Source organism: Phycodurus eques, chromosome 8 (genome assembly GCF_024500275.1).
Source record: "Phycodurus eques isolate BA_2022a chromosome 8, UOR_Pequ_1.1, whole genome shotgun sequence".
NCBI lineage: Eukaryota > Metazoa > Chordata > Actinopteri > Syngnathiformes > Syngnathidae > Phycodurus > Phycodurus eques.
In genome coordinates this window covers 14,381,726-14,401,748 of record NC_084532.1, presented here as the reverse complement: position 1 = coordinate 14,401,748, position 20,023 = coordinate 14,381,726, and the positions used below count along the sequence as shown (strand labels likewise).

The 20,023-nt window shown below is 41.2% G+C and overlaps 2 protein-coding genes across 2 annotated transcripts; both read right to left on the bottom strand.

Annotated features, from left to right (window-relative positions):
* Positions 1-254: 254 nt before the first annotated feature.
* Positions 255-7,038, bottom strand: lim2.2 (lens intrinsic membrane protein 2.2). Its single transcript, XM_061684056.1, has 5 exons — positions 6,978-7,038; positions 2,419-2,626; positions 1,433-1,573; positions 1,172-1,306; positions 255-431 (listed from the first exon to the last, which is right to left on the bottom strand). The coding sequence occupies exons 1-5, from the start codon at positions 6,987-6,989 to the stop codon at positions 361-363; spliced, it is 567 nt and encodes a 188-aa protein (XP_061540040.1). The 5' UTR covers positions 6,990-7,038; the 3' UTR covers positions 255-360.
* On the bottom strand, positions 3,517-19,479 carry LOC133406442 (WD repeat-containing protein 47-like). Its single transcript, XM_061684057.1, has 16 exons — positions 19,344-19,479; positions 18,142-18,332; positions 17,993-18,076; positions 17,272-17,356; positions 16,330-16,638; positions 14,277-14,716; positions 14,066-14,159; positions 11,476-11,648; positions 10,064-10,294; positions 9,791-9,860; positions 9,556-9,713; positions 9,218-9,387; positions 8,915-9,086; positions 8,049-8,179; positions 7,275-7,493; positions 3,517-7,174 (listed from the first exon to the last, which is right to left on the bottom strand). Exons 2-16 carry the CDS (start codon positions 18,297-18,299, stop codon positions 7,032-7,034), a joined length of 2,637 nt encoding a protein of 878 aa, XP_061540041.1. The 5' UTR covers positions 18,300-18,332; positions 19,344-19,479; the 3' UTR covers positions 3,517-7,031.
* Positions 19,480-20,023: the final 544 nt, after the last annotated feature.

The window sequence follows — 20,023 nt, the reverse complement described above, 5'->3', positions numbered from 1 at the left end:
CTAGTTTTGTTGTTTTAATGGCCTTTTTCCACAGAAGCCATGTTGATATAGTACTGATATAGGCCTGTACAGCACTAATTCTGTTAGTTAGTGTCAGCAATGTAGCAAAGTTACTTACTGCCAGTAATGGCAAAATCAAATTAAATTATAACCAATTTTAGGTTCTACAGACTGCTTTCTTTACAATGTGGGGGACTGAGGATAAAACAACAAAGCATCGGGTGACCTAACAAACACTTTGGCGTAGTGTTGTACTGTATTTTATTTTTCTATAGCAGAGAAGGCACACAGGACGTGTATGATTTCTCTTTATTCTAACTACTGACAAGCATCAGTTGCGTTGCCGCAGTGTGTTGTGGTTCAACTGTCAGAGACATTTGGGGGCGAAGGTTCTGCGGTTGTTCGCTGGTAAGCACAGAGCTGAAACACACCTAAGATGGATGAGACACAGGGAGTTATTATTGGGTGTGTGTAAGTGACAGGATAATGATATCATTATGAATGGAGGTTGTTAATAATCAATTGCATGACATTCATAGGAAGTATTATTGAGAGATGCATTGCGAATACAGGATAATAATGTGGACCATTATCAACTTTAATTAAACACTATGTTTAAAAAAAAAAAAAAAAGTTCAAATGACTTAACTGTTTTTAACAATCCTAACAAATTTGCTATAGCAATAAATATAGATGGGGGCTCCCTATGTGACAAGATGGAGGTCACAGTAATTGTTCTTATATACTGTATAGTGCATAACAAATTTATTAGACTACCAACCCATTGTATGACTTACGCCACAGCTGTACCAACACTGTATCCTTCACAAAGATTATACCGCTCTGTTTTGATTGACAATGTCAGAAAATTTACATTTGAACAGTTTGTTAATTTTTGTAGTTTTGCAGTGTTTGCAGTGGTGTACAACTACTGTGCATCATACTGAAAGCTGTTTCTAATAATTAGCAGTTGTCAATGAAGAGGAGCAATTTATCAAACACCGCTGCCAATAACATACACAACATATCAAATTATGTGTGTCAAAAGAACATTAATGAAATATTGTGAATAACTACATGGATGCAGTAAGTTTTCCAATCATGTTGGACAGCTTTCTTTACATTATCCACAGTGATTGGTGAATTCCCTTACCACTGATACTGTAAATACCTGCTGCAAAAGCCAGGATTATGGCCACCCAGGCGATGATGTAGGACCATGAAAATCGCCAGTCCAAGAAGCGTTTCCCAAAGAAAGTGACTGTCACTCCCGTGTAGATGGAGAGAGCCAAGAGAGCAAGAAAACCTGAAAGAGAGGCCCCAACATGTCTTATGTGCATCATATTGCATTGAGATAGTTGGAGTACGTGGTATGTAAATGCTGAATCACATGTGCAAAACAGTTTATGGAAAAGAATATTTTCTGTGTCACCTGAAAAGACTAGGGCAATGCCCCCCATGCGCACCCTCTTGTTCTTGGTCCCATTGGTGAAAGCACTCAGGCCGAGCACCACGCCAGCAAAGCAGCTGAGCACAGCCAGCAGCATGAAGGCCCGAGTCGCATCCCAGAAGGCTGCAGGTCACACGGGCATTCACTTAAGTGTTTCCACAAATAAAGACTACCTCTTAAAATATACTTTACTACCAATAAACACCTTTTCAGCTTAGAGATATCGTTCCCCATTGAACTGACTGGAAATGCCATTAATCTGTTCCAGCCTCCCCCCAAAAAGTTTTCATAAGGAAGTTTTTAATAAGGAAACAAGCCCCCTATTGTGCTTTATAAAAAAAAACATACAGTAATAACACACTGTAATTAAATATAATATAAAAAAAATAAACAGTTTGTACATCATGATTAAATCATTCTGCTGCTCCTAGTGTGCACACCTTGGTCCACTGGGGGTATTATTATACAGAAATATGGATATACTGTACATGGAGACAGTCCTCAGCAAGCTGCAGTAATAGTTGTTTTTCAAAGAGGACAAATAATATGTGAGTATTGTTATATTCTCTGCCTACATGTGTTGCTCCACCGTTTGTGTTCAAGTATGGCTTGCTTGGAAGTTTATAACACCATCGCCACACCGATGCTATTGGTTAGAATTTTGCATTGTTTGTTAGCATTAAGCTAAGCAGACTTGAGCAAAGTCAACGAAAGCTGTGTGGTTGTTTTACATTAACACACACGTAATTCTCTTTGTTGTGGGTTTGGTTTGACAGCAGACTTCAACTATCTGACAAACTCCTGCCTGTTGTGAAGTAAGTTGACTTCACCGTCACCATACAGAGTTCTTATCTCAAAATTTTGCACTTAAATCAAAGCACTAAATCACAAGAATGGCAGCACGCATCTAAAAAAAAACTTGTGTACAAAGGGTTGTCTTGTCAACTGACAAATCCTCAAGGCCTTACCTACAGTGATGGTGTGAGCATGACATTTGTGGTTGATGCAAAACCTCCAAAGGCCTTGATTGGCTGAGCTACCCGAGTAACGATACTGCATCCAGAAGTCGGTAGCTGTGGAGACGATTAAGAGCACCAGGGCAGCCACGCCGCAGAGTGTGCCTCCTCCAGCCAGAGTGTACAGCATGGCGGAGAAGTTGGCAAAACTTCTCTCCTCCTGAATGGAGAGAATCAAAGAGAAGAAGGAACAATTCATTCATTTTTCCATTGTGGGATTACTGAAATATTTGCAAAGAAAATATTATTAATTTGAGACAGTGATACAGTCATGGGAAAAAAATGACGAGACCACCCTTGTTTCTTCAGTTTTTTTGTTCATGTTCAATGCCTGGTACAACTAAAAGTAGATTTGTTTGGACAAATATGATGATGACAACAAAAAAAAGCTCATAAGGGTTTAATTCAGAACTGATATCGAGCCATTTTTCATGGTTTTCTTGATAATAACCAAAATCACTGGGAATACAATTAATGTCAAATAGGACAAAGTATTATGGAATCAGCTGCATTTTTGTCATGCTCATTGTATTCTTCAGGCAAAATGAACAAGAAATCAAAGAAACAAGGGTGGTCTTGTAATTGTTTCCATGACTGTACAACAATAACATATATTTTGTTCTATTTATAAGTTTATGTGTCATTTTTGACTGTGACATTATTAAATTTAAACATCTTCCTCAATTTACAGTGACTGGCCACAACATTAGGTACACCTGCGCAATATTTTGAGATCCAATATTCCCTTTTCTAACATTCTGGTTAACTCTCATATTAGACCCAGCTCTCAGTATGATTGGATCTCATAATTTGATTGTGAAAAAAAAACAGCAACAACAGTAAATTCAATGAAACCACTAGAAGACATTTTAGCAATTCTAAAACTAAAAAGAAATGTTTTCAATGCACAATGTTTTCAAAGGTTGGTGAAATGGGTTTAGGCTAGCAAAACACTTGACCCATCATCTGACTGACAATGAGAGTGCATGATAGGCAGCTCTGAGCAATTGTTCACTAATTCCCCCTTCCCAACACACGGTAATGAACAAGTGAAGTGTCAGCAGTTGCTTTATGGGTCAAACCAAACACAATTTGATGATTTCAGACTTATTTACAATTCTATGTAATAGCTTTAAAACAAAAAACTTACAAAGCACACATCAGTCTATCCAACATTACAAATTAAATGCCTATTCCAGGCCCCGTTAAAACCAATTTAAAAAAAAAAAAAAAAAAGTTAAACAGAGAAGCTCCAAATGTCACTTGCAGTTTCACCTTAAGTTTTGATGCTTTTCACAACGTTGTCTTTTGGAACCACAAAGAAAATATCATCCAGCGTATAGATTTCCTCAAAAGTCCAGTTTTCTTTTCCGATACGCCTTGCTCGGTCGGGTGGTCCCTCCAGGCTGGCTGGCTTTACAGAGTGCGTATGCTTTTTAAGCCCCCCAAATGTCGGTTCACATTGTCCCCCTCACAAAGGAGCGAATGATCGAGCGCAGCATGTGAGTGATGACAGTTTCTCTTTTACTCTCCAGTGACCTTCATCCCTCCAGCAAACCTATCTGTCCCCTATGTTTTTGTATACAAACATTATGTCAGTGATCATCATACTAAATTTGGCAATCAACAACGGACACCATATTTGGGTCAACAGAAACAAGCCCCCACATGAAAGCCGACTGTATAAAAAGATGGGTCTCATCGCAATATAATTTTATCCTACTGTTGAACAATGTTATGCTACTAGTTCACACAACCTTGTTGACCATTCAGCAGTTCAATCATAGTATTGGTACCAAATGTCGAAGTCATCATAATCATTGAATATGTGAACCACAAAGTAAGCAATTTACAATGTAGATTCATAAGGAATTGAGGCTCAGTTGTGGTTCAAAGGGTTCAATAGAGGCATTTCAATTAAAGGTTCAAATGTTGGCAATTCTCATTTATAAAAACAGTTCAACCCTCTGGGCCTGTTTCAAAATAGATTACGCCGATTCAGTCCAAAAAGTAACTAGAAGAAAATGGTCCAATTTTGGGCTTTGTTTTCATAATGAAGTTGTGCACTGAAGAACTACGGTGCAGCCAAGCACCTATTTAACTTGCATGGAAACAAGTCTGTACAGCTAAATTCCTACATACACAGTATTTTTGTAGTATTAATTTGTAGGATTATGTGGTCCTCACATGCAGTATTATCATTACAAAGTGTAGCCTCGAACAAAACATTGTTTAAACGCCCATTTTATTTATCACCAGTGGCATGTTTTATTTCAATCTATTGAACTCTAATGGCCCTTTGGCAGGTAAGTCAGAACAATAAAAGATCCCACTGTGACCCACAGAGGCAACATCACAATGATGAGACGTGTGGAATAAACAATGTGTACAACAACACAAGGTGATTAAACATACGGTACCTCAACATATACAATGCAACAAAATTATGGTGTAAGGTAAGGTGAGGTTGTAATATTAAACTGAGGCACTGAGCAAGCCAAGTAAGTGAGTTTAGTACAATTGACAAACATTTTGTTATACCTTCTGTCAGTCACACCAAAAACGTTCTTGCATAGTAGTAAGTTGAACAACTATTGTTATACTGTTATGTGCACAACCTCTGCATTTAAAGTGCATGCGTAAAAAGTGACGCCATCTCTTGCCCATGTACCAGCTGGGCCCGAGCTCACCTGTGACCAGGAACAGGGTAAGTGGTAGGAAATACATAGATGGATAGATATATTTAGTTGTCAGAGAATGTCTGGTGACCATTCTTTTGAAGATACTTATTTGAAGATTATTCAGATCTCAGGCCACATATTTACTTCAAAAGGCCCAGAGCAGTTGATAAGTGATGAAACTCTCATCACAATATTTCTGAATTCAACATACTGTAACTTCCCCTTATAAAAAAAGAGAGAAGTTGTTGTGCTATTCTTTTTCTAAACGTGCTGTGGGAAATTTGTCAGAAAGTTCAAACCCCCTAGTACACATCAAGCTATTCTAATGGTGCAATTTATGAATTCTAGTTGTGTACAACCAAACAACATGTCAATTGTTATAGCGTCTGTTTCTGTTGTACAATATTACTTACTATTCATTCAGTGCATATTTCCAGTACTAACACAACATACAACATAAAATGTGCAGTGAGTGATACAACAAAAACGTACACTTGTCCAAGTCTGTACAGTAAATGGTAAAATAGATAACCCTGCATAGATAAATGGTTCACTTACTACACCAACCCAAAAATCTCTCTCTAATGCTTTAAAAAGGCACATTATGTAATAAATTCCTCTCCATAGCTTTCAAGTGCATTATTATAAACCCTTTGTATTTTGACAATAGGCCAAGAAGGATTGGACAAAGACTTTGTGTTTTAAAAATAAAATAAAATCATTTAAACTGTTTCGCAATTTTTTGGTTTTTTTTACCAATAATTTTTGTCCCACATTTATAATTTAGGGTTCTTCTAGCAAAACTATATTCACCAAGCTATCCTCAAATACAGTGTCTAGATTTAAAGTGCTGGTTAAAATATTAATGGACTGATTATTTTAATTTGTACAAGCGCTGTACATACATTAACTCTGAACTGTATTCTGCATTTCAAACGAGTGTACTATCAACATACATCATAAAGCTGTCATTTGATGGTACAACAACTTCATGTTGCAGATCTATTTGCCACTTTCTCATCTTTTCTCCACCATAAAAACTATCTTTCGACATTGATGACTGCGTGATTTGACAAGCATAAAGCACTATGAATCCGGTTTTCTACACCTGTCATATATCTGTCCATAAAGGGTTCTATTTTCGTCAACGGTGCGTCTGCAGAAGAGCGCAAATGTTGTATCTTGAGTTCCATGCCACTGCAAGGCTCGCTGTGCGTTTGCCAAGATGGCAGACTAGTCTACGCCAAGCTGAGCGTTCAGGCGCAGTGAGGGTGTGACCTTTGACAGGCGCACTATGGACTGACAATTTGGTGGCAGAAAGTCAGTCTAAACGTATGCTTGCTGGGACCACGTCTTAATCGTGGAGGAGCTGGTCAAACGCGAATTTGGTTTGGGGGCACATACCGGCAGATTCTGAACTCCGCAGACGTGTTGTAGATGTCAAATGTATTCCATTCATAAATATGTGAATAGTGGACACCAAACCCTCTGAATCATTGTAGAAATCAATTCATTGAGCACATTATTACAATTACAGACTTGTCAATTGCACCCCATTGAAAGGGAATGAGAGGAGCCACTTTGTTTGGAGATGATTGAAATCGGCTTCGTTCACACACACAATGGCGCACACCTCCCTCTTTTAAATACTTGCGCTCGTCTGCGAAATGACTAAAACCTGGTCTAACACCCCTCCACGCAGATTTACGGCAGTCACGAAAACAGAGCCCAAAGATATTGCTCGTATGACGCAACAGCGCTGACAACTTAATGCACTGACATAAAAACACGAACATATGCAAAAGTTTGTGATTCAACACTTGAATATACTTGATGTTCCATTGAAGGCTCGCTACTGATTTTGTTGTGAGTCTTCCGACTTTCTCAAGGGTTGGGAGCCCAGAGGACAACAGTCCGATCAGCGGAGGAAGAGAGGAAGGTTCGATCTTTGGGATGCCATCGACACTGGATCACCTTGTCCCAGTGTTCTCCTGCCAACGTCTGAGGGACTGGTTTTGTTAAGTCACCTGGGTTCACAGAAAAGGAATGAAGTGATGTTAATTGCCTAGTAGTTATTTCAGTGATTATAACATGAGTCAATGCAGCAACATAATTGTTTGCCGCTACCTTGCAGGTCACTGATGATGATTTTGTTGTCATAGGAACCAGTCAGAAGGTTATGGGCTCCTGGTGAGAAGCGTACGGAACGAATGTCACTGCCGTGCGGCCGGTACGTCTGGACTATGCGGCCTCCTCTGATGTCATACAGCATACAGGTGCTGTCCTCCTGGCCAGTGGCGAGCAGGCGCCCGCTGGGATCCACTGCCACTGAAACTACCACACTTCCTGTGTGAAACAAAAGCTCCATATTTTCATTTCATCATATTTAACAGTTTTTAAAGCAGTTGTTGTTAGTCATATTTAGGTGGTGACATCAACAATTTGTTAGTTGCAACTGATATGTGTCCACGTTTCTCTCCCAAACAATGTCATCTCTAAGCTTTATATATTAGAACACCCCTAATCGTATGCCCAAAACTCAACCAACATTTTGTTGAAAAAATGCCTCTAAATTAATTCAAATATTTGGAATTTCAATCATTACTGTGTGAGACTCTATGAGAATCGATTACAACTGCAGCATAAAAATGAGAATGTCCACAACTGGACATTTTTCTAGGTCAACTTGGTCTCCTTTACAATTTAACCACGTTGTTAGTTATTCAGTACACACAACTCTGTATGGATAACTCAACAATAAATCCACAATAACAAGTAACAAGAACATAAGACATGAATGGAATGTACACTGGACAATAAGATGCACATCTGTCCTCACGTTCACGTGTTACCATGAATTCATTATATTGTTATATTGGGCAATTAATACAGTCGACTTACCTGAGCCATGCAGGGTTGTACCCACCACACGCACACAACTTGGAACCCGCAGGTCCCAGAAGCGAACTGTCTTGTCCTGGGAACCAGACGTGATCATCCACCCTCCCCATGTGTATAGCGTCAAAATAGTGGCCTGTTCAAAACCACAAGTGAAGCCATGAATACACTTTGATATACTATCCTATGCTATACTAAACGGGTTGAATCTTAGCTCGGGCCTGACTGTGTGGAGTTGACATGCTCTCACATGCTCAACTCTGCCTTTCTCCAACAGTCCAAAAAATGTATATGTCCTACAACAAACAGTTCAAGTTCAGTTTGATGCAGTACACGTTGTTTTTTTTTAGACATTTTTGCATTATCATTGTGGTGAAGGATATCAAAATAGCTGATCTGTACCATACCAATTTCTGCCACCTATCTGTTAGGATAGCAATGTAGTAATACAGTACCTAAACGGTGTAGATATACAGTACAGTACACACACAATAAACACACATCTGTTGATTAGTTATTAGATAATTGCCTCTTTCATGCGACAACTGTCATTAAAAGATGAGAAAAGTTCCTAGTCTTCTTATAATAGCCACTAAAGGCTGGATGTCTTACCTTGTTGCATTTTGTTGACTGTATAACGTTGAGCTTCTTTGTTTAATTCATTAAGAGATTAATTTGTGTTTTGCTGTTATAATGAATGATACACACTATCACCATCATGCCCACAAACCTTGAGGTCAAGATACAAGCAAGGTCAGGATTACCAAACCAAACTGAACTGAGTAAATGTGATTTATAGACCTTAACTAAATGTTGAACCAGCCTTCCTAAAACTTTCTGAGGAGAGCAAAATGTTTAAAGGTCAGATACCAGTGTGTCCACTCAAGGCATGGAGGCCCTGTCCTCTCTGGCAGTCAGTGGTGTAGATGTTGCAGTCTCCAGCTCCAGCACTAATCAGGATGGAACCTCCGCTCTCAGGACCCTCCATGAAGGCTAAGTCCCTTATGGTACCATCATGCATGCTGAACTCCAGGTCAGGACCTGAATGACATCAGCCTCAGTAAAGTATTTATCCTGCTTGAATGTGTAGCAACTAATAATTTTATCATGACTGTAAACAAAAAAAAACAAAAAAAAAACAAAAACAAAAAAAGGAAAATATAAATTTGTACCTGTCGCATTGCAGCTGTCAGCATTGAAAGGCAGAACTTTGACATATTTGTCATTGGAGCCGGTGGCCAACAGCTGTCCACAGTGGCTCCAGGCGACACAGTAGATGGAACCTTTGTGGTGTTTGTTCCTTCTGAAGCGCACCACTGGCTGCTTGACTGCATCCGGAGTGCTAAACATGGAGAAGAAATGCATACGAGGAACTGTGCAGGCAAGGTATCTACTGTTAATGTATTCGTTGAACTTATCTTATCTTAATAGTCCTGAACACCTTCCATACAACAAACAGTATGGAAGGTGTTCATACTTTAATGGTTTAATGTTTATGAGCGGGCCTGACCTGGTTGTTAGGGTGTCAGGGTAGGCGCAAACTCTGAGAGTTTTAGAGTTGGAACCAACAGCATAAAGTGATCCGGAGGGATGGAAGGCCACAGATCGTACTGCCTGCGTGTCTTCAAGCTGGTTCACTTTAACAAACTGGGTTTTGGTCTTTCCTGGCTGTAAAGAAGGTCCGGGAAAAACAACCCTTTCTGTCATTTGTTTGTTTGTAATGGATTTTGTTTTGTTGATAGTACCTGCTGTGTTGTGCAACGTGTCACATGGCTGCTCGAATCATCTTGCACTGTGCCGCCAATCCTCTCAGCACTGTATTCACAATGCATCCATACAAATACACAAAAATGACCTTTTAAATAAATGGCCATAATTTAATTTTCAGACTATTGAGTGGGTGTGTAGCATTAAGGGCTCAGAGGGAGTCACACATAAGTTGACGAGTACCATCCTCCTCCAATTAGAACTAAAGTCACATGAGAGTATTTATTTTAGAGCAAACCACCATGCATTACCTTGCAGGACCTGGGGACTCACTGACATGTTGCAGGCAATGGCTCCCAGGTCCTAATGAGGGGCTGCTGCTTACACCACCAGGCTTCGCCCTTTGCACTACCCCTGGGTCTTGGGTGTCGGATGTGCTGGTCTCATCTGTCACACCATTACACTGCTGGCCCAAATGTGGGCCAACCTCATCTCCGTGGTGGTCAATGCCAACGTTCATCTCCTCCAGTTTCTGAATGGATCTGCACAAAACACATGATTACTGCGAGTCCATTTAGAAATACAGTATCTTCCATCCATGCAACTCTCACGTCAAAATAACCCAAAACGATTGATATACTGTAAAGACCCAATTGTCTAAGATTTATAAATAACATATCCTATTCCCAAAATACAATACATACTACATACCATAACACTGTGGTATGATATGTGAGTCTTTACTTTCCACATTTTGAATTTAATGATCTACGTAATTTCCTGTTTGATGTATGTAGTAATGATGACTGAGTATGAACAAAGAAATTACTAAAAAGGACAAAACGTTTCATTAAATGTGGGCATTATTAGTCCTAGCAGAAAAGCATAGCCACTAGGGGGCAGCATGAATTCATTTGTAGGCAATGATCTTCTTACTACTATACTGTAGGTAATAGGTTACTGTACACAGGGCCGGATTTACTAATGGGCAAATATACAAACTTGATTGCGTATGCAAATAGATGTGGAAGCTGATCTACTGAACTTGTTATTTTCTTTTTATTTATTTTTTTTACTTTGTGATATCGATCCCCCTATAACGGAAGCGTATTGCTGCCACACCCAAAAAAAAAAAGGTTCACTCGACAGCAATACGCTTCCGTATATTGTCTATTCAGCAACACAATTTTGGAATTTCTGAACGATATGAGGGCTGACTTGAAGCCAGTCACGAGAAGCAGTCTTGTCATATTAACTATGACAAAACTCTTCTCAGCTCTGAATTTTGTGATTTGGCTCATTTAGAGTCTCCAATTAATGCACGTTTTTGGGATGTGGGAGGAAACCAGAGTGGCCGGAGAAAACCCACACAGGCACGGGGAGAACACTCAAACTCCACACAGGTGGGGCCAGGGATTGAACCCCAGTCCTCAGAACTGTGAGGCTGACGCTCTAACCAGTCATCCACCGTGCCCTGACCAATCTAAAGTGTTAAAAATGACTTGCTCCCTTTGACCATGCCATGTTACTGCTCAACAAACATGCTGTTTTTTTAATTTCCTGAAAAGTGATGGAGTCTTTGGAGATTTGAGGATTCTGCCTGACGCCAGCAATATGTATACTGAATAGATTATATACATTTTTGATTGAGATACAGTACGACAATTATTTTTAGTGGCAGTTATACTAACAATAGCTATGTTGTCCTAGATGTGTTCCTTACCGAGAGAGGAAGGTCTCTGTGAGGTTGTTTTGGGCTCCGTCGAGTGGTTTCACACCCCCTTCAAGCAGCATCTGCTGGTAAAGCTGCCTCTGCTGTTGCTTCTGCTCCAGATGCTGCTGCACACGCAGACGCTGCCTGTAGTACTCCTGCATTTGGTCTGTGGAGTCAGGCCGCTGACACAAACAAACCAAGAGCAAAACATGGTGAGAAACAATTTGTATGTACAGTAGAAGCAATAGCAGCTTTTGAAGCGATACAGTGTGTTGATGTTGTTTGATTTCCGTTTTTCAAATAGTGCTCAATTTAGTAATCCCTGTATTCAAACACGGGCAGCGCTGTGTTTTCTTCTGGTACTCTCGCTTGCTCCCACATTCCAATAACATGCATGTTAGACCAATTGACAAAAAGGTGTGAATGGCTGTCTAGAAGTGCCCTGTGATTGGCTGGCAACAGTCCAGGGTGTTTTACCCACTCGACAACAGGAATAGGCTGACCTGGAACCCAGGTAATCACAAGTGTTACAGAAAATGGATGGATGCATGCAAACGTGCCAATCAAAACTACTCATCACCAACAATACATATGCAAGACCACACATATACAATCATTTACTGTATATAATAGACATACTCTCTACAAAGAGCCCCTACTGTCAAGTCTTCCCCTTCCAAGGCCTTATGCTGCATCACCCACGCCATAAAAAAAGTTTTCAGGGACCTCATCTTATCTAGTCTTGTCCCATCAACTCTGTCACCACCCCTTTTCATGCACACACACGCACACACGCACACACACACACACACACACACCGTCCAATATGAAAACACGTTACTCCATTAGCTGGAACCTGGGATGCATAAAGATGAGTGATGATGGAGCCACTGGGCCATCTTGGCTGCGACAGCAAATCAAACCTGATTATCTGCCTCCTCTTCCCATGACCTCCACCACTTTCACGCGGCGGTGGCAACAGGTCACAAGTGTCTCCTGGACAGTTGCGACAGGGCACCTACGAGGGATTTATGAGCAGTGGCAGTATGGAGATGAGGCGGTTCAGGGGTTCAGGGGGAATCTATTCTAAACCTGTTACTCTTATTAATGATTCCCAGGACAAGACATTGCCTCAGACAACCTTTGTTATTTGTTTTTAGTCTTGATTCATTGAAGCAATTCAGCCTCAGCAGCCAAAGGTTGAGAGCCGAAACTATTGATTGTACTTGTGATGCTTTCCTTATCCCCTTATAACAACCATCACATACACATAACCTAACTGGAAGGCAAACGTGCGGAGTTCTCACCAACAGAAAGGTCTGCGTAGTCTTTGTTTATTTATTTAATTTATGTGGGATTCCTTGACCTCATCTTCAAGTTTTATGAATATCATCAAGACAGTGTTTTATGTGACCCTGCAGATCTGCAGACCTCACAAGTGACAACAGATGCCAGCATTATGACATGATCAAAGTTGTTCCTACAATTAATGGACTCCTCCTTGGGCCCCACTACCAAGATAAACATCCATAGATCCTGTAATGAGTTTACAGTGAACCCATTTTTATTCCAGAGAATACAATCCAAACCCATCCGCAATACGTAGATTAGCAATAGAGACCATATAACAACTACAACACCCCCCCACACGGACACAGTTAAAGTTAAACACATTGTAAATATATTTGAACACAAAACAGTTTGCAAGAATAAAATGTATAGAAAGTACTGTTTGTATTTCGTGTCTGTGTGTAGATATGTGCCTTTAAGAGGCGGGGCCTGCTGGGTTAGTGTGGGACGTCGACGAGACTGCGTGTGAGTTTCTGAGCATGAATTGTGGTCTCCCTTAAATGACACATTGCACATTGCTTCTTGTCGTTTTTAGTTTTTAAGCCTGTAAGAGCCATTCCAAAATTCTAGTCTGCTAACTAACAAATGGACAGAAAAATAAATACAAATATAGTGTGCCAATACATACATGTTATAATTTATCATTTACCTACTAGTTATATTTTGTAGCTACAGTATAATATATGAGGTGTGTCAGAAAGGTTCCAGCCCTGGCATCACAAAAGTTATATTTCAAATCCAAACTAGTAACTACAAGTTCTTCCTTTCCAAGTAATTCCCCTGGTGTCTAATGGACTTTTGCATCCTTCTCTGCCACGCCTTCCTGCACTCCTGGAAGGATTCTTCCAGGATCCTCCACAGCTCCGTCATCACGGCCATCTTAATGTCATCCACGGCACGTTATCATCATGAAGTAGTCACGAGTTGTCCTGCCACAACTGTCGCTTCTTGCACACACCGAATGAAGCAAATGCTGCAGACGTAGACGTGCTGGTTTATCGTCTGGCCAACATTGAAGGGGAAAAACTCGTAGTTTGAGTTTGTAATCTATCTTTTGTGACACCAGTTCTGCACCTTTCTGACACCTCTGTTAGCTACACTTTGACAGGCCAGTATTTCATTGTCAAGGGACGAGATTCAAATATAAGAGAAACACATTAAAATTCATGTTCAAAATATGGGATCATTTTACAGCTCAGGGAAGCTTAAGGTAGGAAAGCTGCTTGTTGTCATTTGTTGTTGTTATTACCTCAACTGTTTCTGTGCATGCTGTTCCACCATCTCTCCCAGGAGTCAGAGGCGTGCGTGTGGTCTTGGGACCTTCAAAACTCCGTGGGTGCTTTCTATTGTCAAGAAAAAGCCATGGGACAGTTAGGGTTAGTTCAAATGAGAGATTGAATGTTGATTAAATCTGTGATGCCTTTTATATTTCAAGTCAATAAGCAGTTTATGAGATTTACTTCTCAGGGGAATCATCCAGTTGGTGAAAATTATTCTCCACCAGGCTTCGACTGAGAGCTGATTTCATGTTGACCTCCACGCCTCTCTTGTCCTGGACAGCCAGGCCGTGGGACAGTCCATCCAGAGCCGGATTCAGGGATCTGGACATGTACGTGTCGGCCGAGTGAGGCCTCTGGCGGAAAGGTGAGGCCGGGCGGGGGGAGAGGCGATTGATCAGAGGCATGAGGAGGTCAGCGTGACCGGCCTTGCTGGGCTTCATTAGCCGGTCGACATGGATACTGAGGGTCTTCTGTTGGAAGGCGCATGAAAATGCACCAGGAGAAAGGTTCTGCAGCCAGGACAGCAGCGACAGATCCAGTTCATCACACCCGTTTCCGCAGAGCAAGTCTACGCCGAGCAAAACCTCTCCCTCTGTTATCGCCTCTCCAGTTGCTTTGCTCTACAAAGTAAAAAGTGTTGTTAAACCCAATTGAACAGATTAGTTCAGACTAATAAGAGAAAATCATTCAGATACACAACAAGCGTTTGGACCAGACCCCCAAATAACCCCTGTCACTTCAGCCTCACGACAAAATACTGTAACACCTGCAATTTTAAAGAAGACGGGATGGATGGAAGTGTGCTAAAAAAATTTTTAAACATTTGATAAATTATTTCAAGGTTGGGAGCAGCCTCGTGGCCAGCATGTATGCCTCACAATTCTAACGACCTCCAGTGTGGAGTTTGCATGTTTTTCCCATGGTCACATGTTTTCTTCAGGCCCTCCGGCTTCCACCCAGATACCAAAAACATTCATGTTGACTCAAGTGAACACTCTAAATTGTCCATAAATAGGTGTGAATGTGAGTGTTAATGGTTGTTTATACGATTGGCTGGTGACCTGTGCAGGTTGTACATTGCCTCTGGACCACAGTAGAATATTATTAAAAGGATCTTTTGAAAAATCACCCTCTCTGACCCCAATCTAATTTGAATTATTTTACAACTGGGCACGACGAGACAAGAGTAGCCAATCGGAGAGTGTAGTGACAGGAGACGTAACTGAATAGTCTGTCAAAACACACCCACCATGCGCACAGAGGCTCGCGGGGACATACCGCAGCCTCTGGCTGAGTGGACTATTATAGTTTCTTGGATGGATTATTTTAAATTCCGATTAGAAACCAAAGTTAAAAAGAGGGAATTGGACAGCTCTGTACTTCAAATAAAGGGCTGGGTGGTGAGGTATACGCAAGACGCTGCATGGCTGAGCTTGGAAAACCACCGCGTACGTCACATCACCGTTCTCACCGAGTCGTCAGGTAAATTGATCACCACTCTTATTATATTTTTAATTGGTTATACATTCCAAAAAATACAACATCAAACCGGTAACATATCGTGTAACATTGCACGCTCACGGCCGACCCTGAGGTCTGAGCTGAGACAAAGTGTTCCCTGTCTCCAGGCCAATTCTAGCGGGCCGTCGACGCACTTGAGGCTGACCAAGATGCACTGTGAGGCGGCCAGGCAAGCGCGACAATCCAGTCTCCTCCTGGTTCTGGTCCCTGGTTGTCCAGATTTAGTAAAATGGAGTGTTTCTTTGGGCGGAGTCGCAAGACGGCAGGGGCGGGGACTAAAATGAGACTAAAACTATACTGACAACAGTGTCACACATTCAACGAACTCCGGGAAACATAAACACAGATGATCAGTGTGAAGTTAATCCTTACCGTTCATGAACATTAAGGATTAATGTCTTTGTTACGGCAACAGGTCAACATTTTATGGTGCAATGCATGCTGGGAGCACACGGCTTCACAATTTTGCTGCATACAAAATATAGTAACTCTGTGTGACGTCAACCAAAATCCCATGTTGTGGTAAAAACTAGTTAATTACTCTAAAATTACTTTTAAATTATTCTACTGTCAGGTATGTGGGAAGTAACTGTAGAATTTACAGGAATGTCTAAGAGTGTACAACAGAGATTAGGAGCCAGGCTCAACTGCAAAAAAAACAACAGATGCACTCACACTAAAAGCTGTTATAGCTGCAAAGGCGTCACCTCACCTGACAGAATTCGACGCAGCACTCGTAAAGGATCCCTTTGATGAGCAGCTGAAAGAGGCGGTTCCCACTCGCTCTGAAGCCCGCCTCGCTCAGCTTCCTGTCCGCTGGAATGAACTCGGCGACCATCACACAGGCCTCCTCGAAACAGTGGACGCGCGCCGTACTCGGGTTCCAGTCCTTGAACTCAGCGTGGTGGGTGAGGCGAGGCAGCGTGAGGAGAAGACACAGTTTGCTGTAGTCCTCCTTAGACGGGCAGAACTCCTCCAATTTGTGCAGGCACTTGACAGCCTCTTGCATGGTCAATTCCAGCTGCACATGGCAGAAGATTCATAACATTTAGTATGTGGCTGTCAATAGAATAACATGATCTGTAAATAAAATAATTTAGCCATCCTGGCCTGAGGGAGCTAAATTATTGTTTTCTATAAAACACACACAACATTAATTTCCATTAAATATAGCAGACAAGTATTAAGCTTCTCAAGATAACTTCCTGTATCGCAAATCAGTCGAGGTTTGAATGCTGAGAGATGCTGCTGCAGAGTTTAAAAGTCAAATGGTCATTTAAAAAAATTTTTTTTTTTTTTTAGAATTGAAGACTACAGTATAGTGTTCGTCAAGACATCACAGCACATCATAGCAATCCCCGGTTTCTAGGCAAATTAGAGCTACCTGATTGGCCACTTATGTGCTTTGAGGCGATACTTCATTTCAACATTAACCCGTCTTTGATCGTCAAGAAAAAATATTCTGGCTCAAGGAATTGCTTTGAGTGAGAAACTGACTGTTCAGGCAACACATTGTTCCTTGAAAAAGTTCAAATTAGGTCACCGCAATGATACTGTGATACTGACAAATAAAACATATTTTTTTTCTCGCTTAGCAGTAGTGTGAATTTCCATGTCAAAGAACCAATATTTTGTGCTTAAAAAAAACCAATACATTTTGAGGGTCTTCAGCTGCAGACATGGCATTATTTACACAAAGAGCCTCGAGAAACTTCTGCTTCAGAATGATATAGCGAAACCTGCAAAAACAAAAATATGTTGTGTTAATGTTTTCATGATTCATTCATTTCTATGACATACATTCGTCAAAATACCCTGAGGATCAAAAATTATAGCACAGTTTTCATTCTGTTTTTCGAAACTTACTTGATTTATTTATTTTTTGAGGGTTTTGTTTTGTTTTGTGGGGGCTGTCTTGCCTCATGCAAATGAGCCACTGCTAACCCAGCCCCCCTTTGTGGGGTTTGCTTAAGCCCGAGTCTTAAAAGCGTGTCGTCTAGTTTCCACCTTAGCGAGTATTCAGACAACTCAAGTGACTCTTTTTCAAAAAATGCACCCAGCAATAAATGTAGTGACTTTTCTGGTGTTCTTCGGGACTTTGGGAGGCTCTTTAGAATCCGAATTAGTTGCAGTCAAAACAACAGATATTAACAATCGCACTTGCATGGCGCTACCGCTCACTTGGGCAGGCAACACTTAATCACCAAGCCATCAAATTACACTTATCAATTTAGCGTGCAAATCTGCACATGTGGTGCATGCAGCAGATATGTCACCAAACACAAATGCCCTCTTCCCACCATATAAAAAACTTAGCCGAAGCTGATGATACTGTTAACTACTTGAACTTTGGCTTCTGGGTCATAATCTCCCACCTTTTCTTGTCAAACTTGTCCAACCCTTCTAAAGGCTGAATGAACTGCATCACCTCCTCCCACTGACCATCCAGTATGAGTTGCCTGTCAATGAGACACAAAAAGAATGTTTTTGTATTGAAAGTTATAATCTGGTGATGTTGTTATACCTGAGGAAGAGCATGTCATCGGAGTAGAGGCCGTTGATGATGCCGCTCTCCTTTTCCAAGGCCAACATGCTGATATGGAGCTTCCTGGAGCTGAGGAAGTCAAGGACCAGCTTGACCACTTCTGCCTCCTTGATGTTGATTTTCTCCTCTGCTGTCATGGTGACCTGCTCCAAGTGGCAGTTTACAGGTCCCTTCAATCCAGCCACATTTGGAGATATATTTTGAGACAAGAGATGAGAACTCACATTTATTGCAGTGTTGACTTGTACAGGAACTGTAAAAATGCACTACATGATATCCAACAGCCCACCGCTTGTCTTCAAATATTTTGACTCAAGACAAAACACAAAATATTTAAATTTACACTCGTTCTGTATCCAGAAATTATGCTCAGTTGTGTTATTTCAAGCACCTTTGCAAAATGAGTGGGAACCAGCTCTCACAACAGCCAAGGTTGACCATTTCTAATTTGGATCAGCATCAAAACTGTACATCTCTACAGTGTTTAGTCAAAAACATACTTCCTATGTCTGTTATGTATAATATATAGCATATACAAATATTGAAAAATGTCCTCAATGTCAACAAATATTTCTCTGAGCATTACCATCTTTGTTTGTCAAGGCAATTTTGTTTGAAATAATAGTTCTTGTTTTGGAGGACATAAGATGTCACACGTACTTAATTTTGTGACCAGTTAATGTCTGAAAGAGAGCACGGAAGCAAACAGTTTTACAGCAGCCATTTTGATCAGTTCAGTAATCAATTCATTAACCAATCAATGCACCCCATGTGGTGAATTCCCTATTGCTGCAGTTACGGGAAATTGCTTTGGGTGGGTTTCACACCATCAATATTGTACATTTGGCTTTCAAGTTTTGCTTGCTGCAACACTAGGTTGGACGTTATCTCAGCGCCAACATCTGCAATTCAGTGACGCGTTTAGGTACATCATGTGCATCTTTACTGGCATGCCAGGGGTTATACAGTGCAGCAATATACGCGTTCATAAAATGGCCAAGGGTCTTCACGCAACATACATGGTGCGCACTACGTCTTAATAGTAGAGTGCGTTTGTGGCGGGCAGGCACCGCCCAGTCCCTCCTCACTCAGACACGCACGCACAGTATAACACATTCATTCATTCATTCATTTCCACGCTACAGACGTGACGTCTCGTCGAATCGGTACCATGTCCTGACCTGTGCCCGCGAAGGTGTCGTCAATCAATCCCGACTTGCCAGCATAGCTCCCCTCCTGCCTTATTTGTGGCGCGCAGGTCGCGTTGCCATGCGGACGCACGCAGCCGCAAACGTCCAATCGGGTGCGCCGTCGTCGCAGTGGCGTCCCACCTTCTTTGTGCAAGGATAAGGGAGACAGACGACTTCTCCGCTTGCAGCCTGCAGGGACCAGGACACGTCAGGGCCGATTCTAGTTTTGTACATTTAAACGCGATTTCATCCTCACAAGACAAGCACATAACAAAAGCAAACATGCCGTCAAATCTGATGAAGGTTATTTAAATGTTTTTGTTTTCATGTTTGCCACAGCAAAAGACAAATGTATTGGAATAGTAAAATAAAGATATAGAAACCCCAAATTTCCTGGGGGAATGCAACTCAATTGATACAGCAGCCCCTCAGCATTTACATGAAGAGTAGTATGGCTGTTTCTGGCGCAAATCAGCCCCAATAGTGAGAACCAAACACAGACTTGGATTTATTTTTGGGTACTTTTATTGCTGCTGCTTTATTTTCTTGTTAAAATACAACCAAGTACTGTATGCTTTTGACACTTTTCTTCATCTCCTTCTTCAATCTCTTCATTTTTAGGGGTGCTGGGGTTACATTTTGAGCTGCTTCAGCACTCCAAAAATGGGCAG

Excerpts from the sequence above, each read along its gene's own strand:
- lim2.2 (XM_061684056.1), bottom strand. Across the intron at positions 1,574-2,418 it reads TGCTCACACCATCACTGTAG|CCTTCTGGGATGCGACTCGG; the intron begins GTAAGGCCTTGA and ends TGTGACCTGCAG. Across the intron at positions 432-1,171 it reads AATCCTGGCTTTTGCAGCAG|GTGTGTTTCAGCTCTGTGCT; the intron begins GTATTTACAGTA and ends CATCCATCTTAG.
- LOC133406442 (XM_061684057.1), bottom strand. The coding sequence starts at position 18,299 with ATGACAGCAGAGGAGAAAATCAACATCAAGGAGGCAGAAGTGGTCAAG. Across the intron at positions 14,717-16,329 it reads GCTGCGTCGAATTCTGTCAG|AGCAAAGCAACTGGAGAGGC; the intron begins GTGAGGTGACGC and ends TTTACTTTGTAG. Across the intron at positions 9,087-9,217 it reads TGACAGCTGCAATGCGACAG|GTCCTGACCTGGAGTTCAGC; the intron begins GTACAAATTTAT and ends GATGTCATTCAG.